Source organism: Corapipo altera, unplaced genomic scaffold, assembly GCF_003945725.1.
Source record: "Corapipo altera isolate COAL_440 unplaced genomic scaffold, ASM394572v1 61, whole genome shotgun sequence".
Taxonomy (NCBI): domain Eukaryota; kingdom Metazoa; phylum Chordata; class Aves; order Passeriformes; family Pipridae; genus Corapipo; species Corapipo altera.
Genome location: NW_020884910.1, coordinates 4,502,183 through 4,525,542, shown reverse-complemented (window position 1 = coordinate 4,525,542; position 23,360 = coordinate 4,502,183). Strand labels below are relative to the sequence as shown.

Genomic DNA, 23,360 nt, shown 5'->3' with positions numbered 1-23,360 from the left:
TGCTAAAAAGTGAATCAAAGGGTCATGGAAGCTTTCACACAGCTTTCTAGACAGCAGTAAAGAACTGGTTTTGCCCAACAGCTGCAACAAAAAATGTGTAATGAAAAAAAGAGTTGTGGGAGGAAAGGTATCATTTATAAAGTCAGTCTCAAATTTTGGCAGCCTTGCACACCTTTGCCAAGAATACTGGTCGGCATTTTGCTAGACTATAAGCACATGATTATATAGCTAAATTTTATATTTGAACAAATGTAAGTCAAATGGATTTCTTAAAAACCAGAAGAGTATAAACAGTTTATTCTATGTGGTTGTCATACAGTTGAGAAGTTCCTTTCCGCTGAAAGTTATATGTGGACATGTACACAGAATGCCAGGTAACCACTAAAAAGCTGATTGAAAAGAAGTATAGTGATATAAAGTATGGAATTTGAAGGGGGGAGGGCAGGGAAATACAGCCAAACAATACTGTATTCCAAGCCTTAACAATAACTTAATGTAAGGGATAACAATGGACCATCAGTGGAAGTTTAATTATTCATCTCCAAAACAGATCTGAGATTGAGCAAACGTCCTTCCTCTTTGGACTCTGAAGCAGATTCCTTGCCAGGGCCACTGGCAATATGTGAACGTTGGGGCCAGTAGAGGCAGAGAGATACAGGGGTGAGTAATGGCTGTGTAAGACTCATTTCTGAAGTGAATGCACACAGACTGCCTGTGTGATGTTCGCTCTTTGAGCATGTTTCTCGGTGAACTAACTGCACCTTCACGGCTTTGAAACTGTCATTGGAGATGAATATGGCTGGGAAGCAGAGGAAGAGCCTTTACTCCTAGAGAAGTAATATCTAATAAAAAATGTCAAGGAAATGCTGTCAAGTGTCAACGAGTGCTAGACAATATGTCCACTAACAGATTCAGCAAGGAAGGAGGCAGAATGCTCTGAATACTATTTTCTTTGTTTCAGGTTTTCTGTTTCACAGAACTGCTGACAGTGTCAGTATACAAGTGCATGTCTTCCTAAAGAAGGGACAAAACAGCCTCCTTGTAAACACGCTTCCTTTCCTGGAAGGTGAAAGCCTTCCTAAGCCTGTCCTAACACACCAACTTTCACAATGTTCAGCCAAGGAAGCAGGTTATCACTTGTTTGGAACATTGTAATGTTTTTTTATATTCTCACTTTTGATGCTTTCTGAGTCACCTCCATTTATTTGAAATTCCAGTCACCTCTCTCACAGATGTGGCATATACAGGTAAGTCGATGCTGTCAACAGAAGACTAGCACCTGGTTCTAACAAATTCTGACAGGCACACTGAATCACACTTGTCTGTCATTATCAGCTAAATGATTAAGTCCTCAGTGTGGAATGAGTACTTGCATGACAGAAAAGTCAGAGAAACCAGGTTTTTAGCTGGACTGTGGCATCTGCGCCTTGCCTTGCTTCCTTGCTTTGCATTCATCAAGATATTTACAGGATCATTTCAGTACTAGATTATGAAAATAATAAGACATACTCCAAAAGGATACATAAGGGTGGGGATGCCCCGTGTTGCCAGGTACTTTCGGATGAGCCGCTCAGTACCGTACCAGTTGAAACCTTTTGTTGCATACCCGATACGTGGAAGATGCACTGTTGCTGAGAAGGAGAGAATGGAGAGTGCACACTCTTGAGGACAAGATACACATACAGAAAGCAATCTAGGTAAGGACTTCAAGCTACCCATCAAGAACAGAAGAAAGATTTTGGAGCGACATATCTGCTATGGAGATCTCACTCCTACTTTACTTCAGAAAAAAACAGTAGAGGAGAGGTGGAAATTGGTCATCATCTTTAGGAGCAATCACACATGTAAGGATTCACTGTTCTACTGCACAGACACTTACCATTCCTTTTCTTGGCTGCCAAATAAATCTTCTTCAGGCCCTTTTCTAAAGCAGACAGCTTAATGCCAGACAAGTTGTTGGACCGATCCCGGTGCTGAGCTACAATCAAGGCCAACTAAGGGGAAAACACACAAAAAACTGAAATGGAGTCCATATACAGCACTAAGAGACACAGTGACAGCTGCTGGAAAACTGCATTACTAACTTATAGCTTTAATAAATGAGGAAAAGAACTCATTTTCTCTAATATTTAACTGCAACTTGGTCATGTTCAGTATTCAGTGCCATTATTATTGGGAAAAAACCATAAGGTTCATGTCACACAATGTCAAAAACATATGGAGAGACCAACAAAAAAAAAGAGCTTCACATTCTCACCAAGTCTCGTCCTTTTTTCCTTGATTTTTTATCATCAATAGGGAATAACAGGGTTCCTCCTAACTCCAGGTCTGTCCAGAAAACAAGAACAGGACAACAAGAAAAAATCAGTCCTGAAACAAGAGGAAAGCATCTCCCAAGAAATTAAAAAAATCAACGGGTCCACCTTACTGCAAGGTGTGCAGTCCACACCAGCTGCAGTTAGCTCAAAACTGCTAATACATGCTCAAGAAAAGATTAGTGCCTGGAGGGAAGCAAAGGCTCAGCTGAGTACTGCCTGAGGTGGCTTTCATCCTTCTTGAAAGCACTGTGACAGAAGATGCAGTGCTCTGTCTTATACAGTGAAAAGCCTGTGAATAATGAACAAGTTTGGCGTTTTTTCCCTTTTTTATGACTTGCAACTTGGATTGGAATGATTAGTCCACACACAGAGTTCTTACACTCCAAACAAGTCAAGTCGAAGTACCCACTGAATTACTACTTTCAGAGTTAGGGATGCACATATCTAGAGAAAGAGGTAGAAACATGAGTATCAAGGTGTCCAGGCACCTCACTCCTGTAACATCAGTGTGATTTAAGTTCTTTCAAGTATTTTGGCCTAAGGTCATGTTTTAATCTCTTACCTTTCATCTTTCCTGCCATCTCATATATTTTCCTTGGCTGATCAGAACGAGCTTCCAGAGCAGTAAATAAACCACCCCTTCCCCAGCGGCCAGAGTCATCTAGAATGAAGTGACAAGTTAGACTCCTTTTAGAAGTGAGCTTGAAGACCATCCCTGCAGGAAAGGCACCTGCTCTATACACGAGACAAATGATTATCAAAACCAGATATAGGAACCACATACGAACTGAAGTCAACCACTATTCAAGGGACCATCCTAAAGGATGGTCTCAGCCCTTGAGAAAAACATACTTGTCACAGTTCCCTGAAAAACTGCAGGAAGAATTCCTTCTTACTGACTACTGAGAATGCTCAAACAAGCACTAACCATGGCATTGAGCATATAAACCTGACAGCATCCTCACATACATACCTATAGGTGCATAGAGCATATATGTAGTATGTCCCCAGCTTGGTGCCTTGGGCTTCCCACAACATGATGTTTGGTATTTGCAGCCTTTCACTTTTACTTGGCATTTCCGCTTTAAACTTGAGGTTTCATGCAGAGTGTAACATAAGCCAAAGCAGATTAAAATGTTCTGCTCAGAGAGTAGCTCCAACACAGCTTCAGGAGAAAGTCTGTAATATGACTTTCTCTCCCTCAGCTTTAGTGTCTTAACAGAGGTCCTGAAGTTAGGAGACCAGCCTAGAGCCTCTGTACTGTCAGTGCTGAGACACAAGCACTGAGAAACTCTGACCTCAGCCTCTGAAAGCGCCTGTCTCTCTCTGCTGACTGGATAAAGCAGATGATTTTCAGTATCTGAGTTTGAACCCTACAGCTTCCACAGAATAAACAAAAGGCCCTGCTCTCAGGAACTGTTGTCACTTAGCCACAGACATAAAATTTCAAGCCATACAGACACTTTTCAAGAGGCTCACCCATAAATCCAGAGAGGGGATGCAAAGACCCATGCACACCTTGCTACTACTTGTGTGGGTTATACATGATAGAGTAGAGGCTGTATTGCCTCTGGACCACTTGAGATTACATCAGACTCAAATCCAAATGATTTCAGTGTGCATGGGAATCAGAAACTATTGAGCTAGTAGGGACAATTCACTCCCTTGTCCACCTCACCCAACAGCATTCCTGTTTTTCGTAAGTCCCACCTAGGCAATGGACAATGATGGCATCTTCCTCTTCTGCTTGGGGTTGGGTTACATCTCCCATGACGTACTTGATATTGTTCTGGTCTGCATCTTTGTAATCTAAATCCACATCCAGCCCAACCTCATCCTCCCCAAACTCTTCCTCAGAGCCACTGTCTTCCGAAGGAAGGCAGGTAGATGTGTAATGATTTGCCTCCCACCAGGTCATCCTGAAACAAAAACAAGAGAAGAGGATGTTAAATGAAAATCAAAGTTGGGGGAGCACACACCTTGGTTTAATTCATTGCAGTGAAACACAGGAGACCTAGAACTGCATTCCCTCTGCTCTCTCCCCCATTTTAGGACAGAACAACATTTACAACAGTTCTTATCCATGATATTAAGAGCGACATGCCAAGGTGATAAGCCAATTGCAGGCATGGAAAAAGTGATCATATGACAAAGGGCAAGGAGGTATTTTCGAGTGGTGAAAAGGAAGAACACCTGGGAAACAAGGAAGAGAAAGTCAAGACATGCAAGAGAGTCACAGATATCAGAACAATACATAGGGGCCAACTGTGACATTTCAGAAAGCTTCTCCCAAAGGATCATTGTACAGTCAGATATGGGGTTCTTATTCAGGCCACTCTATGACTCAAATTAGATGTAAAGTCAGGAAGGCTATTCAGGGGAAAAGAATCCTTCCTAGGGACTCAAACCATTTTTTCATCTTCATATCTCCATGTTATGCAGTTCAATCATACACATAGAAATATCCTAATATATGAAGTTAACTCTTTCATGAGGGTGGCCTGCAATCATTCTGTCATCTTCTCCTCCCCTCATCCCCATCCCACCTGCAAGAGTGGATACAGAGCACAACTTATTTTCATCAATCAGACACACATTTCTAGACTATAGGGCAACAGACATCAGTTTACAAGTAGTACAAACCATACTTTTTCTTGTGCTCTGCCTCTGCTTTTGCTGCCTTCTTTTCCTCCATGAGCCTTGCTCTCTTTGCTGCTGCTTCTTGGCGCTTTTTCATCCTTGCCTCCAGCTCCTCTGCACTAAACAAGTGCTTCCTCCTGACTGACTGTTCCCGAAGGCCTGTGAGAAGGGCCTAGAGAAAGAAAGTAGTATCACAGAAACAAACTGCTCATCTTAAAGCCATGCCTAGTGCCCACCTTAACATATGTACTTTCCCATTTGTTTCCTTGCCCACAAGTCTTAATCATCAGATCCCAATTGCCACATAATATGTGGTTTTGTGACCTGAGTTATCAGGATTGCTGAATTCTCGAGCCCTCAGATTCCAGAGCCAACCTTACTACATTGGCATCCAAATCTTTTAACATGCCTCCTGCAAGCTGCAGGTAAAGAGAGGAAACTGTCTTTTTCATTTTCCACAAGCAAATGAAAGAGCATCATGCGCCTTGTCATGTCTTCTGTCTTACATTTGTTTTGTTCCGGAGAGCTCTCCCTTCCTTACTGGTCTCTTCAAACAGCGTTTTCTGAAGATCCAGAAGCTGATCAAATGCTTTTTTGTCTTCTCTGCTGGGTTCTTTTGAATAATCTTTGCCTTCATACACGTACATGTGATCTTTAAAAAATAATTAAAAAGTGTAAAAAGGAACTAAAACCTGCTAACACCTAAAATGTACAGCAAGATAAACAAAATTTGGCTCCTCTATGGCATTCTACCCTCAGCAGGAAAAGATCTTCAGTCTCAAAATTTTTTGTATGACCAGTGTCAGCATCATGCAGAAATAAGAGAATCAAGATTTGCTTCCTTAGACCAAAGCTTTTAAGACATTTATGCTGTCAAAGAACCTTTCTTCCTTTTTTGTCAATTAACTCTCTTAAGTTGTGGCTCTATCGCTGTTCTCTTTGGTCATTCCATCTCTGCCTGGAGCAAATCCATTTAGCTCTGCTATCTAATTACAGGCAACTCTTGTAAAGGGACAGCAAACTTCTGTTTTTGAGCTCCCAAACAAAATAAAAGCACAGAACTCTGGCAGAGTTGCTGCTCATCAGGTGAGTTATTTTCTCAATACCTATTACACAGTGTAGCACCACTGCTCCTCTTTTAAGTTACCACCAGAAAATACCACTCGTTGCTAACTCCCAGCAAATAATTACTTGTTGCTGGCAACTGCTGCAGCATGGACTGTACCTAACCTGCAGGGCCACATTTCTACTTCAGTCACAGATATATACTTAAGTGCTACTGTGTACCCAGACAGAAATTCCGTCTTTCTCACCGTGACACTAGAACAGCACAGTATTCTTGGAATTTATTTTCATATAGTATGGGGCTATGAAAAACGAACCAAAATTGTGTGACATTTGGACAAGAAAGTAGAGTTCTGAAGATAGAGTAGGTTTGTTCTGGTTGTTTAGACACCATGACTCTGCATTTCTTATCTCACATTTTGAAATTTTTTAAGGTCCTTTCAGCTTGTGATTTTCATGGCCAATAATCTTTTGTTTGGGGATAAATACAAAACACCTGCTACACGGCCTCTCCTTAAGTTACTGTTATATCTCTAAAACTGCATATCTATCTTAATGTTTCTCTGTGGGAAAAGCAGTAGCTGGAACATGAATATTTCCCCTTTTCTCATGAATTTCCATCTGAGGTCTTAAAACATTCACAGGAAGGAATTCAACTCCCTGTCACCAAAACTGGGCAATAATTGTTAACATTATCTTACAAACAGGCAAACAAGGACACAAAAAAGAAGCAAAAAAACCAATAAAGACTCAGAAATAAAGTTTGTGGATAGGCCACAAACAAAATCCAAATCACTTACTTACAATTCTGCTTTTCTTCTTGTCTGAAAAATGCCACACCTATCTGCGAAGCCTTCCCTACTACCAGCATCCAAATATTGTAGCTATTTAGGGTTAACTTACTCTCTGTATTCTCTTCTTCATTCTCTTCTTTACGTGGCAGCACAACGTCCATTACCCAGTTCCCTCCTTTTGTCTCTCCAAGGATGTTTTCCAGCTCCACATCCTGTATAGTACTCCCCTCAGAGGAGAGCAATTTATCCAAGCCAAATTTCAAGATTTCACTCAGCTTTAACAAACAGAAGGCGAAGTTCAGTGTTATTATCTTGTAACTCCATGTCAATCCCAGTGTCTTGACCTTCTCAGGCTTAAATGCAAAGCACGTGGGAGTGGAGAAACCTAAGCTTTAAGTCTGCCTGTCAAAATACTAATGCTTTAACATGTCTGGTTCTCCCAAAGCTTGAAGGGACAAGCCCCTACAATGTATCTCTCTCAATCACAACTTAATCAGACTTGAATGGTCATTTTTCTTCAGGGCTAAATGACAGAACAGAACTCTACTGACTGCAGTCAAGCAGCTTTCTTCATAGCCAGAAAGACTTGGTTTTGCCCCAACCCTTCTAAAACAAAAGCTTAAATATCACAGAAATCCATGGGGAGAAAAACATCAGCATGGAATTTCCTATGGGCTCTGTTCCATTTCTCCCACAGAAACTATAATTGCTGAGATACATGCTGATGGGGCAGGGAGGGGAGGTGGAGGGGGAAAGGATACACTAAATGCAAATCTCTCCCAGGTTTAGCTGCCCATACGGGATATATACCCTTAAATGTCACTTTGCCTGAGGTTTTCGACCCAAGTTCTCAGCACAAACCTCAGCTTTCAGGTCAGAATTATAAATCATGCCCTGACTCCTGAGGCCAAGAGGCCAACAGAAGGTCGACCGAATTTCAGATTAACAACCAAAAGCTGACTAGGTACTTGTTATCAGCTCTGTTTGCCAGAGAAAAGCACTAGAGACAGACCAGTTCTAGAAACAATGAATCAGCTTCCACTTCAGACTTAGTATAATTAAAAACAAGTAAGACAAGGAAAGATTCTGTCTTCCCCTCTTCTCCAAGAAAAGACATCCTTTTCCAACAACGGATGTGCCTCAAAAATTGCAAAAATTGTCTTCAAACATCAGATCTTGTCTGGACCCAGGATGTCATTTTGGTTCTTACATACAAAAGCTGTCATGTCAATGCCCAGTTGTTTGGATAGGTTCATATCAGATGTAAATACGGAAACATGCTGGGACATTTCTAAGGTCACTACTGAAGTCTAAATAAGGGTTTGGCTCTAGTTTACCTGTAATTCTGCTGCTCCTTGAGGCTTGGGTGCTCCCAGAGCAAACTGACCCCCTTCTACAACAGCATTTGTCAGACGGAGTTTAGAAGCAGCTCTTCGGTAGATTAGTTCTTCAATTGTATCTCGCCCAATCAAGCGGATAATTTTCACAGGCCTGGAAAAGTTTGTGAAAATTCTTATTGTTTACTTTTTTTTGAGGTGCACTAAGCTATTTCCTTGCATGGAGCACTATCTCCTCACCCACTCCTTTGGTAGGTTAAAACCAGCAAGAACAAAATTAACAAAAATAATCAGCAGAAATGTAATGCTGATACAATTGTTTCTTGACATGGGAGAAATGCTCACTGCAAAAGTGCAGGCAAACCTCCAGCCTCCATTTCCTACTCCAAATTTACAGAGCTCCCACCCTAGACACATGACGAGAACGAGACTGCATGAGGCTGCAACTGAAAAATGAAGATATACAATCCTCTCTGCTCTCCTTTCATCTTCAGTCTATTGTACGTTAACCTTCCATTGACAAGGGATAGGGAAAGTAATACTGAGAGACCAAGAGAGTCAGCAGCTAAACCAGAAGTAGTGACGTTTCTCACTTGTGCTGCCCGATTCGGTGAGCTCTTGCTATTGCTTGCAAGTCATTTTGTGGGTTAAAATCACTGTCAGTAAAAATAACTGTATCTGCTGCTGTCAGATTCATGCCAACTCCACCTACAAACAAAAGAAGATGGTCACAAAATATGTTAGCAAAATTAAGGAGAATTTATGCTATGCAAAGTTCTGTCAGATCTGATCAACTGTATCTAATTCAATCCATCTCTCAACCCCAAATCTAAGTCTCATAAGGATCTAAAAGGATGGGTAAGCCTTCCATTTCCAGCTTCCAGTTTTCTGCAACAGCCCAAAATCACGCTGTACTGTGCAATATAATCAAATGTAATCAAAAAAGACGGGGTGCGAGTGAATCAATACAAAGGGTCAAGACTGTCAAGACTGAAGAACACAGACATATTCTTCTGCTGGCAGGCAGGTTATCCCAGCAAGGATGGGCTTCCCTGAGGCCACAAGGGACTGCCCAAGTTGTGACTTGGCTGCAGCTCAGAAGCAGCTGGTAAATACACCACTGAAACACTGGCAAACACCAGGTCCAAATATACAATAACCAGACCCTAAGTATTTATATGACTTAGAGGTTTTGAGGTTAGAGCTTGGGCTTTCATGGAATGAAAAGAAAAAAACCCACAGTGAATTCTACATTTTTAAATACCCACTATTGTGACCACATATTGTAGTTAAAGAGGGGACAGCCTGCTGCCTTACATTTTTCCCAGCTCATGGTAAGACATCTTCACTGTAATCAGAAATCCCTGCAAGTGAACACAGTCATGCACCGGATAATTTCTGTCCATAATACAACAGCAATGTGTAACTGTTAGCGCACCTGTTCCCAGGTAAATACAAGATGCTTTGGCCAGATATGGCAATGTGCAGTATTAAGTCTGGCTGACACGGGCAAGGAGAGTTCAGGCACTGTGGTGAGAGACACACATACTCCCAACATCTAGCATTAGGTGCTTCTCTTCGGTCTCCCTATGTACTACTCTCAATGCACTGTGGTAATATTGGAGCCAGGCTCATCCACAAAAGTCTAAGCAGAAACCCAAAGGAAGACTTAGTTCCAGTTGGATGTTTGAGATCAAGCAGTGTGGATGCCTTCTCTGGAGACAAGTAGAAGCCTGGCTCTGCGCTTGCTTGAACAGAGAGACAGTGAACTTTGAAACGGTGTAGAAGACCCTGATCTGCCCAAGGACCAAAGAGAGGAGGAAGCAGTCCCATAGAGTTCTTTGCAATCTCAGGACAGCAAAAGGCTGTTGTTTGAGTCTGTCTGCCAGCTAGACAGCATGTCCATGTTCAGCAAACTCGAGAAGCAATTCCACCAGTTTACTTAAAGGAAGTCTGTTCCTGCCTAAGTTCTGGCACTTGCAGAAATAAAATGCTAGTGAGATTCCTTAAGCTCAAACTGGCACAGAGACAGTCATTATGGGACTTAGAATAACATAAACTCAAGAGGCTGCAATATGAAAAGTATCTTGGCATCAGCTGCCAAAAAGAAAGCACAGAAAACCAGATGTCCTAGATGAGAGACCCAAGTTCAGGATATGTCCTGTCTCCCTCAAAAATCCCCCACATGAACAGACTTTGTAAGATTCAGAACTCCCTGAAATCTTGCCAGAGAGAGAAAAGGTAGAGTGCAGAAGCAAGATGGTTTGTTTGTCTCTCCTTACTTACCTGCTCTGGTGCTCAACAGGAAGATAAAGATGGGCTGTTGACCAAAGTTCTTAATGGCAAGGTGTCTCTCTTCACCCCTAACAGAGCCGTCCAGCCGCTCGTAGCTGTAGCCTTTTCGAACAAGAAACACGGATATTTCTGAAATTCCATCTATGCTCTTACTCTCTTACCTCATTCTCTATTGTCTCACTGCCGTTCTGAATAGTTTCATGCCAAGTCCTCCTGCCTTGGTTCTCATTTTATTGCCTTCAACTCCATTTTTTTCCAGTTAAACCTCGTATAAACTGAAGTAGTGACCCTGACTTCCAGATTGACTGCTAATTTAGCTGAGTCTGAAGCAGAGACTCTCAGCATTTAATTTACTGCTTGGAAACACAACAGGAAAATTCAGAACCCAAGTAAAAGAACATTAGCAAACAGTCCCATTTCATACTATGCTGTGCTGGCTGTTGGCCCCACAAAACAGGCCAACAACCATCAGTTCCTTCTTATCCAAACTCCCACGACCTTCAATGTGTGCTTTCCTGTTAGCAAGCAGTATGGGATATGGCACTACATTTGGCTTTATCCTACATTATTAGTCGTCCAAAACCATAAACACCACACAAAAGCCTCTTTCATGGGAAATCCTAAGTAGGCATGAAGCCATGTGGATTGAAACAAAAGAAAATGTCCCAAGAACACATTGCTAATCTTGCCAAAAATGGTCTGATCCAACCTGCCCTCACAGACATGTTGGGGCCCCACTGTCAACAACTGTTTTAATCAAAAACTAATTTCCTGGTACGAATGTAGCTCAATTTGTGTTTTATGCTGGACAAACTGAATCCAGAGCAAGTCCATTGCCTTTACTGCAATTACTTCAGGACTCAGGTACACAACTGAACACAGGTATATAATGAAACATCGCTACCCTGCCATTTGTTAGCTCCATTTTACTGAGGAATGAAAGCTGAAACTACTTTGAAGAACAGCATTTAACTATCAGCTCATTTCAAGCAGCAACACAGCAAAGACCTGAATTCAAGATCCTTCGACTCACAGAGCTACTCACAGAGCAAGAATATGGTTTCTAACTACTAAGAAGCAATAAATCCTCATCACATTTCTTTCTCCATCCCAGGCACATCAATCAAAATCAGAGGAACAATAGATGACAGAGATCATTAAGATAAGCCCTCTCCTATCAAAGTGTGCAGAACATACCTCTATAGTCCATGTAGTCTTGGAGGATATCAAGCAGTTGAGTCATCTGAGAAAAGAGCAAGACACGGTGCCCACTGGAAGAAGAACATGAGACACTCAACATACTGTGACAGCATTTCACAGCATGGTAGAGGGGTTACAATAGCTTAACCAGTCACTGTTAGTCACTGTTACACAGCAAGGCCTCACCACCTCTGCACACTCAGCCTCCCAGAATCATGGCCCATTCCCTCACCACATTTTCAGCCCCACATCCAAGTGCAATCAGTGAGCTCCGTCTGCCACCATCAGTTGCCCTGTCTAGAGTGTTGAATCACAGACAAGTAACAAGGCCCTGGCACAGCTCTGCTTCTGGCTGGATACAGCCTGGTGAAGATCCAAAGGAGCCTGAGTAAAAGGATCCTTGGCTTCAACTTAGCATGACAAGGTCTTCCTCACCACATGACTGCTCTCAAATCACACACTACAATGAATCTGAAATGCTGGGAAAATGCGATATCAGCATCTCTGTGACAGTAAAGCATTTTCTCCTCCAGTAAATGACCCTCAAAGATTAAACTACGTACAAATGTTTGTGAGAAATCAACTCTTCTCCCTCCCAGTCCTTCACCTCAGACTCTGTTTAAATCAGACTTCACTGTAGAGCAGAACATGGGCATTTTCAAGGCCAGAACCTGCACAGGGCTGGTACTGCGGCAAAGACATTCAAGGCTGAGGCACCCACTCACAAGGTGATACACAGCAGAAGGACAAAGACCTTCACAACCACAACAGAACTTCCCCAGGTCTGTTGGAGCTCTGTCCCTTGGAAGCAGTCAAAGTGAAATCACAGCCCAGTTAAGACAGACGACAGAATTTCTATCATGCAGGAGCCATTGCTTCATAGACTGCACAAGAATGCAAATCACAGTTTGATTTGCTGCCCATCTAAGAGGTGGAGGAAAACACACAAAGTCTTTGGGTTCTATGTTCTGAACTCACCAGAGTGCAACACAAGGACTTCTGAATGTCACTCCCAAAGCTGAAGTTTCAGCTTATTCTTGTGTTTTTCTTTTTCACATTTGCTATGGATTCTGCCTTCTGGTATAACACGAATGCCAGCACAAAGGAATTCAACCAATGCATTGGAAAGCACTCTCAGGAAACCCACAGTCAAACCAGAAATGCTGAATACCCAGTCACATCATTGTTATCCCAGGTTCTCAAACGTGGTAAATACGAGAACATGTGAGAGAGTGAGTGAAGTGTTTTGAGAAATGTTTAAAAGGAAGCTACACAAATCATCAAGGTTCCTCTATATTCTCCAATGCAGCTCCTGATGCTAAAATTACTTCTTTCAGGTAATCAGTAACATGCAATGAATAGAGCAGGGTTTTTTTGTTTTGTTTTTTGTTTTGATGAATATCTGCTTCATCTATGGCTAAATAAGGTAGTTTGCCTTCCCAGTTTATCTCTTTTCCCTATGTCAACCCCACCCTGACATGACATACCCAGCATACAAAAATGAAAGGAGTTTATCCAACAAACACATCTTGCCACTGGCTTCAACAATATGCTCTCCAATCTCAAAGGGTTCTGGTTCAACACCTGGAACAGAAAGGAGTTTCAAAAGCAGACCTAATACCATGCAAATAACAACTCTGTGGTCAACCTCTGTGTGTCTGCAGTGCCACTATTGCCAAACAGAGCCCCATGATGCTTGATTGAGAAGTGATGATCCTTCTCTGTCCATAAACAACACCCTCAGTAGTTCACAAAGCATTGTGATTTCTTTGTTTAGGTGAGAGAAGACACACAAGCGGAGAGCTGCAGTTAGAAACTCAGGCTTCACAGAGTGTCCTACTTTATTCCTCATTATTGATGAGCTGTCATGTTTTGGAACTGGTCGCAAAATCACAGCTGCTACTGATTCAAGTACAAGATTGTTTATGACTTGCTTCTTCTAAGCATTACACTGCCAAGTAGTAACAGAAAACCACCATGTAAATCGAAGTTATTTTTTTCTGTTTCAAGAGGGAGAACAGTGCCTTCTTACCATTGAAAAGGTACGGGTGGGCAACACACTTCCGAAGCTGAACTAAGACATTCTGAAGTGTAACCTTTCTTCCTGTTTCATTTTCAAATGCATCTGGAAAAAAAGAGCACAGAAAAGGAATGGAGCAGGGAAGCCTGTGCTCCATTAATGGGTTTGACTGGGAATGTCTGGGTCCTGAGCACTGCTCTGAAGTGCTTCAGCACTGGAGTATCTCTGTCTGCATATCATATCTGCATTTGAATTTCCCACCTCAAGACTAATACATCTGTTTTCATGGACCAAATAAAATTTCCTTCACATTTTTTGGACAAGCCTCTAGAAATAAGATCCTGATGAAAACTACTCTATCGTGTCAGATTCACTGAAGTGCTGGAGTCCCTCTTTAAGGTCAGCGTAATTTCTCTAAGAGTGAATCATCAAAAACAGTGAAAAAAATCTGGTGCAGTTCATTTGAATTTAAAAAAAAAAAAAGTGAAATACCACAGTCAAGATCTCCTGGGCAACCAGGAAGTTAAGAAGAATTGCATTTTTCTGAGAAGAAGAAAATACATGTACATATGTTGACTACATAAGAGGAAGGTTCAGATTTCCTGTTGGTGCTCATGCAAAGTGCTAGGCCTAGAAGAACACAGGATTTCCAACTCCCCAGTTTTACTTCCCCTATGACACAGAAGTAGTGGCAAGCCATATGATGTGGTAGTAGTTGCATTGTCTACATAGCCCTGTGGCTTCCCAAAAAAGTCATAACTGCATCCAGTAGGTTGAAATTTGCTTTATGGCATCTGTGCTACTATTGGAAAATCCATAGAGATCCACAGATCCAAAATTTCTCGTACTACCCTTTTGTTTGAATACAAAAACATGCAACAGGAGCAGCTTACCTCATGGTAAGTATTTTTAATTACAGACTGGCCCAAAGCAGATCCTCAAGCTGACCCTTCCTAGTTCTGCAATACCTAAGCAATAGATCCATATGTCTCTTATTTTATCACAAGCTAAAACCACAAATCAAGCAGCCCCAAACAATAAATTTGGCATATTTATGCTGTACATATTCTTCAGGGCAGAGTAACTTCTTCTTCTCTGCAACAAAGCATGCATTTACAAAAGGCTTTACTTTTGGTTTTAAAAATAATTGACAGAATTCAAAATCCACAGTTACCTAGATCTTTTGTCAAAATGGCCTTGTAGTACTTCTTCTGCAGAGCTGACATTCCGTGGTATAGAACCACTTCCACCTTCTTTGGCAGTTCTGCAGCCACCTCAGATTTGACTCTTCGAAGCAAAAATGGCTGCAGAACACTGTGCAATTCTTTGGCTATGCAGAGGCAGGGACGAGAAGAAAAAAAAAAAAGAGGAGATTACTGTGTTAAAGGTAAAGAGTTTATACAGTACCTTCACAACTACACTTCCAAAATAAATGATTAAGGAATCTCACAACTATTAGTGAAATTTTCCAAGCCAGATTTTACAAACAGAGAAACCAAAACAGCTGCATACCTGAAACACTTAGGAGCCACATTAGGGTAGCTCTTGCTTTAAAGGTAATTATTAGTTTTTGTGTCTTTGTCTTAAAGCTAGTCGGCATTAAAAGAAGGCAAATCAAGAAGACACAACACCCTCGTTTCCTAGCCAAGAGAACAGCTTCAATTGGTTCTGATTGAAGTACAATGTTGTTTATTACTGACCCGGCTCACTCTCCTTTTCAATTGCTTGGTAATACTCAACAAACTCTTTCACTTGTTCCTTAGGAAAGATGTCAGGCTCAATAAGGCTGAGTAAGGAATACAGCTCCTGGAGGCTGTTCTGGACTGGAGTGCCTGTGAGTAGCAGGCTGAAGCCTACTGAGAACTGAAAGAACCAGCAATAAAACAAAATAATTAGGAGAAAATATCTGTAATGACAAATCAGTTAATACACAACTCACCCACATCACTCTTAAGCTTAACCTAAAGACAAGAGGCAGCAGAGAACTGCTGGCAGAATGCTGAAAAGGTCTGCCAAAATCATCCAAACATAAGGTATGGTGTGACTGTCAAACAGCTCCAAACTGACTAGGAAGGCACCAGTGCAAGGAAGTCAGTGTAAGCAAAATAAGAACAAAGTGCAAAACCAGCTCCATTAAAATTCTCAGATCCATGCACTCTACAGTCTAGTACTCAGTGCTTGGTAATGAGAGATAACTGGGAAATGCTCTTGGGATAGGACAGTGAAATGAAACTGCCTAAGTTCCATTTCTATTTGCTGGCTAACTTTGACAAACACAGCAACATTATCTGGTCCATGTTGCTTACAGTAATCCCTGTAAAGAGACTTGAAGAATATGGTTACCTTTGGAAAAACAGAAATTTATCTTAAGCTTGGTAATAGAAAATATGTTAGGAGGAGAGCTAAGGTCTATTTTTTTGTGACTATAATCAAAGTTCTTGAATTACAGACATTATGGACAATATGTTCAGAAGGTATAAAACTTTCAGTAATTTAATAAAAAACCCTATTTTCCAAGGTATACTGTAGTACATTGTGGCTGATGGCAGTGCAACCCTAATTCCCATGTTTCACTGCCATGACAAGAAATGCAGCCTTCACTCAGGCATTTGTTGTACTCTGGCAGGGTGCTTTGGGAGCTGGAGCAATTCTCTTGCTTTCAATAAACAAGGGACAGTGGAAGACAGTAGTTCCTAACATGTACTAGGGAAGGGTTCCTTCACCCTCCCAGAGCTGGAGATAGCCTCTTGCTGCTTTAAATCGTCTTAGGTCAGCCAGACTTCTACTACTTCAGCAACACAGCTATGGTTAAGTTGTTTTACATTTTTAAGTCTTTCAAATGAATCAGAATGAGAGAGAGGCTCTGAATACTGCCCACCTCCATGCAAAGCCAACAAGATAGGCCTTTATCTCTCTGCTACTAAATATGGGAGTCTGTTCACCAACTCTGACAGAAACTAGTTGTGGGCCAGAGCTTAATAAATACTCAGAGAAACAAACAGAGAATCTGTATGCTATACTGAAGGGAAAAAGTCTTAATATACTAGAAGATAGATGACTTACTTTACCTCAGAAAGTGTCTTGTAAAGCAGAGAACTCTGATTTTTCAGTCTGTGAGCTTCATCTACAACCAAGGCAGCCCAGTTAAAGCTGAACAAACACAATACAGCAACTTCAGTTAGGGGCTGACAGTTCATTCTTGTAAGTACAGAAAGACTGAAATAAGTGGTGCCTCTGCTTGGCTGAACTTGAAGTGGTCCCACCCCATGAACAACAAGCAAACATCACAAGTGGGGTGAGAGGAATTCACAGGTACTTCTTCTGAAGAGCCAAAACAGCTTCTTAACTATAGCCTGGATGAGTTTTTCTGAAATCAAAACTAAATACATTCACTTGAATTTGTTCTCACTCCACCCCCACTCCTATGGGAAAATGACATAAGCATAAATTAGTCAAAAATTCAAGGAAGCCTATGATTTGGAAAAAGAAACATGAAACTAGGCCCTAGCACTTGTGCAAAAACCCAACAACTATCATGAGGCAGTGATGGAAGAGTGATTGCAAGTCTTTTGCAAATCACCCAAGGGTGACAACTTATTCTAGGCTCACACAGCTCTATGCAGTGCCTCCTCAAGCAGGCTGCAGAATCACTGGTGATCTAGCAGATCCATTAGGCTTAATACCAACTCCACATCTTTTCAGGCCTCAGTGTTTGTGCCTCCTTATCACTAGGGTTCAACTCCCACATCACAGTTATTTCCACACAGTCAAGTCTGGCTGATGGGTAGGCAGGGTAAGGAAAGCATGACCCTCCAGCTTTTCTTATCCATACACTTCTCTTCCCAGTGGAATACAATGTCTGAAATCACAGTGACCTACATTCTCCCCACTGCCTTTCTGTTTGCCTTGACTTCCCTCTTTGCTATGTAAGAGTGATTCTCCACTGCCTTCTGTCAGTCAAGTGTCACTACTCTTATTCCATGGGCTCAGGAGCTGAACTGCAGAAGGGACACTGCCTTGTGAAGCATTGCAGAAGCTCATGTGCAGAGCAGAGTCCTCTCTCTCATGTATTACATTAGAGTGCAGCTCTTGCTCAACTCATCTGTGCCACTACACTGCTCATAAGCAGTAGTGGTGGTGAGACATCTGATAACTTTGACTCACTTTTACAAAGTGCTCCAAGTGCTCCTGCACAGGACAAAGTACAAATGATTAGCAACTACTTTTTTCAGAAGGAAGACCAGAGGGAAAACTCCCCAAATTTGAGTGACAAGGCTTTGATGTTATGTGTTAGCTTTAGAAGTATGAAATTACACTGGAGATGAGATTTTTGTGATATAAAGGCTAGCTACTTGCTCTCCCTGGGTACTACATACCATGGCTAAACTGCAAAATAAACAGAATCATATGCAGCAATGCAGAATATGATATGAAACTGTAAAGACAGTATGGTCATGGCTACCTTTCATTAGGCCTGGCTTCTACCATCCAGCACAACCTGCCACTTCCAGCAGGCCAAGGACAGGTGCTTTGCTGAAAGACAACAGGGTGCCCATTGCAGGCCTGACTAGTCCTGTCAGACCCAAAATTGTGTCAGTGGGGGCTACTGGATTTCTGCTGCTACAAAGATACTGAGCTATCCATGATATATAGCTGTCCCCAGCATTTGTCACAGCATTTACCATCATTGCAAGGCATTGGTGCTACTACTAAAATTCCTCCCCATTTCAAGTGCAGACTTCTGCAAAATTCTGCGTGACTGTGACAATACCTCCTACAGGCTGAATTTCAGCTGAATAATCAGTCTTGCTAGAAAGCATAATGCTCCAGAAGCCCTCTACATTTCTGACTGGTGGCAAGAGGCAATAAACTTCAGGATATGGTATTAGCACATGATCACTGTAGTAGAATGCAGGTCAGTTTCTGTGAATTTTCAAGGAATACCTTTAAAACCTGAAGCTCTTGAAAATCTCCTTGTTCTAAAGATCAGTCTTCTGGACTGATACTTCAGGTAGTGCTCTAAGTCATTAAGTATTATTATTCTGAGTTAACAGGCTTGAAAACTGTCCTTGGGGGAAGTTTACATATACTTTAGCTGACATTAAAGATTCTTCACTGAAAATTGGAGAAGGCAAAGCTCTAATCACAAGCAAAGCACATCCTTGGCTCTTGTGAAACAAGCACAGGATCTCACAAATACAAACACATTTAAGAAATCACTGACAGATATGCAGATTTAAATTTGAAAAAATTAAAACCAGACTCACGATTTTAGAAATGCTGCATCTCTCAGGCAAATCTGCAACGCAAGAAAACGAACCATGATTTATGATTTAAGTAAACACACCAGTTAAGAAACAGAGCATCTTTTTGTCTACTTGCAGACCATGGTGAAATGGAGCAGAGTGGAATGAAGGCACTCACTACTTGAGGAAAATAATGTGACAACTACATGGCACCTTCAGCATGTCGTGGTTTAACACCGGTCATTAAATAAGCACCACACAACTGCTCACTCACACTCTCCCTGGGGGAGAGGGGAAGAGAACTGGAAGGGTAAAGAAGAAAAAGCTTGAGTCCTCCTTTCAACTGACAAAGGCATCACGTACTTCGTACGTTGTCAAGAGTGCATGGAAGTGAGAGTCCTTCAGCTTCTGCTGCAGTTTGGGTCGCTCTTCCTTGTTGCCTATGTACGTTGTGAAAGAAAGACCCGGAGCCAACCTGTTGTTAAGAGAAAGAGAGAGGAAAACCAGCGAGCCCAGCTAAGTATTTCCACGTGTTTTTGACTCGGCCCCAATTATAAAACATAGCTACTGCACAGATGAGAACTCCTATCCAAACACCCCACCATCCTGTGAGATGTGCCTGGATCTCAGCTTTTGAACCTCACTCCATGATTAATGAAGCTCAGGTTGGCACCTCAGCTGCTGGTTCTGGTTTGGACAAGTCTCAAGTAAAACTGCATTCTCCTAGGTAATGAGTCCAAAGTAGACAGCTGAAAACCAGTCTCATGGCCCATCTGCTATCAAGAATTGAAAAAAGATCATGAGAAGCAGGTGAATGAATACATTTTGCCCAGCTGAGACCAAAGAATTGGCCTAAAACAAGCAATGTCTGCAGCAAACAGGTCCAAGTCAGGGCCTCAAAAATATATTCTCTTAGTCAAAATGCAGATAAACCCAGTTCCACGGAGAAAGAGTTGGGACCATAAAATTCTTCCTCATTTAATCCCCCCACTGTTATTTGCTTGATATTACTTCTGGATAGCTGTTCACTGCTATCTCTGAAGGGATGCACTTTCTCCCAACTATTTCACCCGAAAGTCTATCCAAATCAGGCCAGCTCACTTCAGAATGTAACCTGGGTGACTTCAGATGCTGAGAGACAGCATTGCCCCACGGCCCATACACAGACTTCTGTTCTAATCTTTGACTTCCTGCCCTTTTAAAAGGAATCTTTGGGCTCCAGACATAAAATGTACATATTCCAGGCACAGCAGATATGCCACCAGCACAGTCACTGCACCCCAGTGAAGACAGTCTGCATGCACATATGTAATGTATTTTGCGTGCACACGTGAGCATGCCCCCCAACTTGGGTCTTACCTTTCATCAAACAGAATCCTGGCTGTCTTCAGCAGATTTTGCCTAAGAGAGGCTGAGCATGGAGGGTTACAAATCAATAACAAGCAAGGAGCTAGTGGAGGCATTTGGACTGTAAGGAAGCCAATATTATAGGATGGATGAATTCATGTATACCACAGCATGGTAAAGACTATGCGTTAACTGCATAGTCCGCATTGATTAGTTGGTTTAGTAGCAGCTTCTCTTTTTTATCCCTTTGAAAGGATAAAAAGAAAGTGTTGGAGTGAGCACATTTGAAAACAATCTTTGTAACTTGCTGAGCAAGAATATAATGAGCCAGACAACTGTTGAAACTTACCTCTCCAGTTCCTCCTTCCAGTTGCTCAAAACAGACAGAGGACAAAGTATCAGAAATCTCTCTTTGTTGGTTAATTTTTTTGTCAAATAAAGAAGTAGTGAAATAGTCTAAAAGGCAGGAAAAATATTTTTTTTATAACAAGGGAAGAGTGCAACCCGATAGCTTGAATCTTTATAAGCTGTCTCCTTGTTGAGCTTTGCAGCTAGTTCCCACAGGTTCTGTAGCACAAAGCAAAATTAACAGAACATCAAGTGGGATCCACAATCAATGACAAAAAGGTTTACATCAGGCCCCAGTACATGACCTCGATATATGAAGCCCCTTTCCAAAACCTTTTTCCCACAGTCACAAAACAGATCTGCCATGCATCACTTTCTAAAACTACCAGTTTGTTATTTAAGACCCACTGAACAAAATCAGCTGAACCAAAGCACAAACAATCATTTTCCAACAAAACTTAAAGCCATTGAAAAACTTATTAAAAAAAAAATCCAAAAAACTCACACCTATAAATTTTAATTCATGTGTTAATGAATTCAAATATCATCTTGGTACAGGTGCATCAAAAGGACACAATTTTCCCTGTACTGGATGTGCACTGTGCCTTCAGCTCTGGGCACTATGAGGTGTTTGTATAAAATGACCACTCATCTTTTTATAAAACCTTGAAACCTCTTTGAAGTGTTACTCAGGACCTAACTCAGGACTTGTTTTAAGTGGTTAAGGAATGAAAAAGACAATGAACTCTCTTGTTTGAGTATGGAATTCAGAATGGGACTGCTTAACTGACCAGTCATTAGGGTGCTTTTCCTTTTTCAGAAACACTGGGCTAAAAAAAAAAAGTTAAGCAAAGATCATTTTCCAGAAGAAGAAGCAGACATACCTGACAAGTCTTCCCAAGACCCATCTCATCACCCAGGATACAGCCATGCTGGACTTCACAGCATTGTACCAGCCAGTTTACACCTTCTACTTGATAGGGACGAAGCTTAATGCCTGGGAATAAAAGTGATTTGTTACATTTACACAGTCATCCAATACACTATACACAGTTATACCTTGAAGCTACTAGAAACAGGTCCTGCTCAGAGCAGACCTTTCCAAACATCTGCCTTAAAGGAAATGTACCCTCCTAGAGAGCAGAGACACAAGTGTTTACAGCAATTCTGTTAAATTAAACCCTATTCAGAAATGTGTACACACAAAAATACCCCAAGTCATTACAAAGGCCTGTAACAGGAACCTGATCTAATAATTAGGCTGCTACTTTTCATTCCTAAAAGACAGCTTGATTTTCAGCTCCAGCCACTCTTAAATACCTACTTAAATACTAGATCCAGGGTCATGCTTCAGGCTACTGGAAATGTTTGTAACAATCTAGCACTGTATAATAATAATTTCTCAACATTTTCCAGCTTTCCTGCACTTAAGTTAGGGCAGACCTCAGTTGTAGGTCACTTTAGGTACTACCACCCTTGCAATCCTTATTATGGGGCACAATATGTTAAAACAAGCACAAAACAAGTCACGTAGAACTCTTCAAGACCTCTTCAAGACTCAAGTGCTGGGTATTGTGCCATTGTGGCCCTTTCCTCTCTGGGAAGATGTGCACGCTGAGTGCATGAGGCAACTCAGCAGCCCGCAGGATACACAAACCCAAACTGGCATGGGGATTGAGACAGACACTCTCCGCAGCTAAGGAAAATGTGCAGGCGGGATGGCTAGCCCAGGCATTCCTCTTTAATATCTTACCCTTCAGGCCGTGGAAAGCATTTTCATTCATGCTCACCATCAGCCCATTTCAAGGTCGCTGAACAGGGCAACCCGTGTTGATCTCGTCCCGAAGCACAGAGCTGTCTAAGGCTGTGGTGAGGCACTGGAGGAGTTAAAACCGGGCTAAGCCCCTAGCCACAACGCCGAAGAGGGAGTGACTGCAGCAGCTGGGGAAGGCTCGAAAGGAGCGAGCATGGCAGCAATGCCATCTCTGCGGCAGCGATGCCATCTCGCTTTCACAGGCCCGGGAACCACTTTATTTACACATTTATTTATTTCAGGTCTGGGGGCTGTTAGCACAGAGCCCAGATCACTACAGCTGAGAGACCTGGGATTGTTCAGCCTGGAAAAGAGAAGGCTGCAGGGTGACCTAATTGCAGCCTTTCAGTACCCAAAGGGAACTTACAGGAAAGTTCGGGCAAGCCTGTGTACAAGAGCATGTAGTGACAGGACAAGAGGGAGCTGGTTCAAACTGAAAGAGGATAGGTTTAGATTAGGTATTAGGAAATTGTTTTTTTACAGTAAAAGTGGTGAGGCACTGGAACAGGTTGCCCAAAGAAGCTGTGGGTGCCCCATCCCTGGAGGTGTTCAAGGCCAGGCTGGATGGGGCTCTGAGCAACCTGGTGTAGCTGAAGGTGTCCTTGCCCACGACAAGGGGGTTGGAACGAGATGATCTTCAAGGTCTGTTTGCAACCCAAACCATTTCATGGTTCTATGAGCTGAGCCGCACCAGGCAGCGCCGGGCCCCTCCGCCGCCTCCCGCCATCGTCTGACAGCACCAGCCCAGCGCTCCCTCCCCACCCCTTCCCCCGGGCATCCCGCTGACCTGTCAGACCCCACTGGGACACGTCCGCCTCCTGCACGCCCGGCCCCCCCGCCGGGGCCCTGCCCGAGCGCCGAAGCGCCTGTAGGAAGCGGGACATGGCGGGACACAGGCACTGGCACCACCGCGCGGCTCCCGCCTCCTCCCCGCGGC

At 42.3% G+C, this 23,360-nt stretch overlaps 1 protein-coding gene across 1 annotated transcript; it reads right to left on the bottom strand.

The window, feature by feature from the left end:
* Positions 1–265: 265 nt before the first annotated feature.
* Positions 266–23,356, bottom strand: CHD1L (chromodomain helicase DNA binding protein 1 like). The gene is made up of 23 exons (XM_027653372.1): positions 23,211–23,356; positions 21,495–21,607; positions 20,612–20,718; positions 19,279–19,390; positions 18,937–18,968; positions 16,738–16,819; positions 15,370–15,532; positions 14,844–14,999; positions 13,682–13,774; positions 13,137–13,233; positions 11,647–11,720; positions 10,441–10,551; positions 8,748–8,862; positions 8,155–8,308; positions 6,927–7,092; positions 5,465–5,610; positions 4,967–5,130; positions 4,029–4,237; positions 2,881–2,979; positions 2,258–2,328; positions 1,880–1,994; positions 1,523–1,631; positions 266–842 (listed from the first exon to the last, which is right to left on the bottom strand). The coding sequence occupies exons 1-23, from the start codon at positions 23,305–23,307 to the stop codon at positions 764–766; spliced, it is 2,664 nt and encodes an 887-aa protein (XP_027509173.1). The 5' UTR covers positions 23,308–23,356; the 3' UTR covers positions 266–763.
* Positions 23,357–23,360: the final 4 nt, after the last annotated feature.

Coding starts and splice junctions, on each gene's coding strand:
- CHD1L (XM_027653372.1), bottom strand. CDS start 23,307: ATGTCCCGCTTCCTACAGGCGCTTCGGCGCTCGGGCAGGGCCCCGGCG. Junction 13,775..14,843: donor CATTTTGACAAAAGATCTAG/GTAACTGTGGAT, acceptor CTTTTTTTCCAG/ATGCATTTGAAAATGAAACA. Junction 843..1,522: donor CGGGGCATCCCCACCCTTAT/GTATCCTTTTGG, acceptor ATTTTTTATTAG/ATATTACTTCTCTAGGAGTA.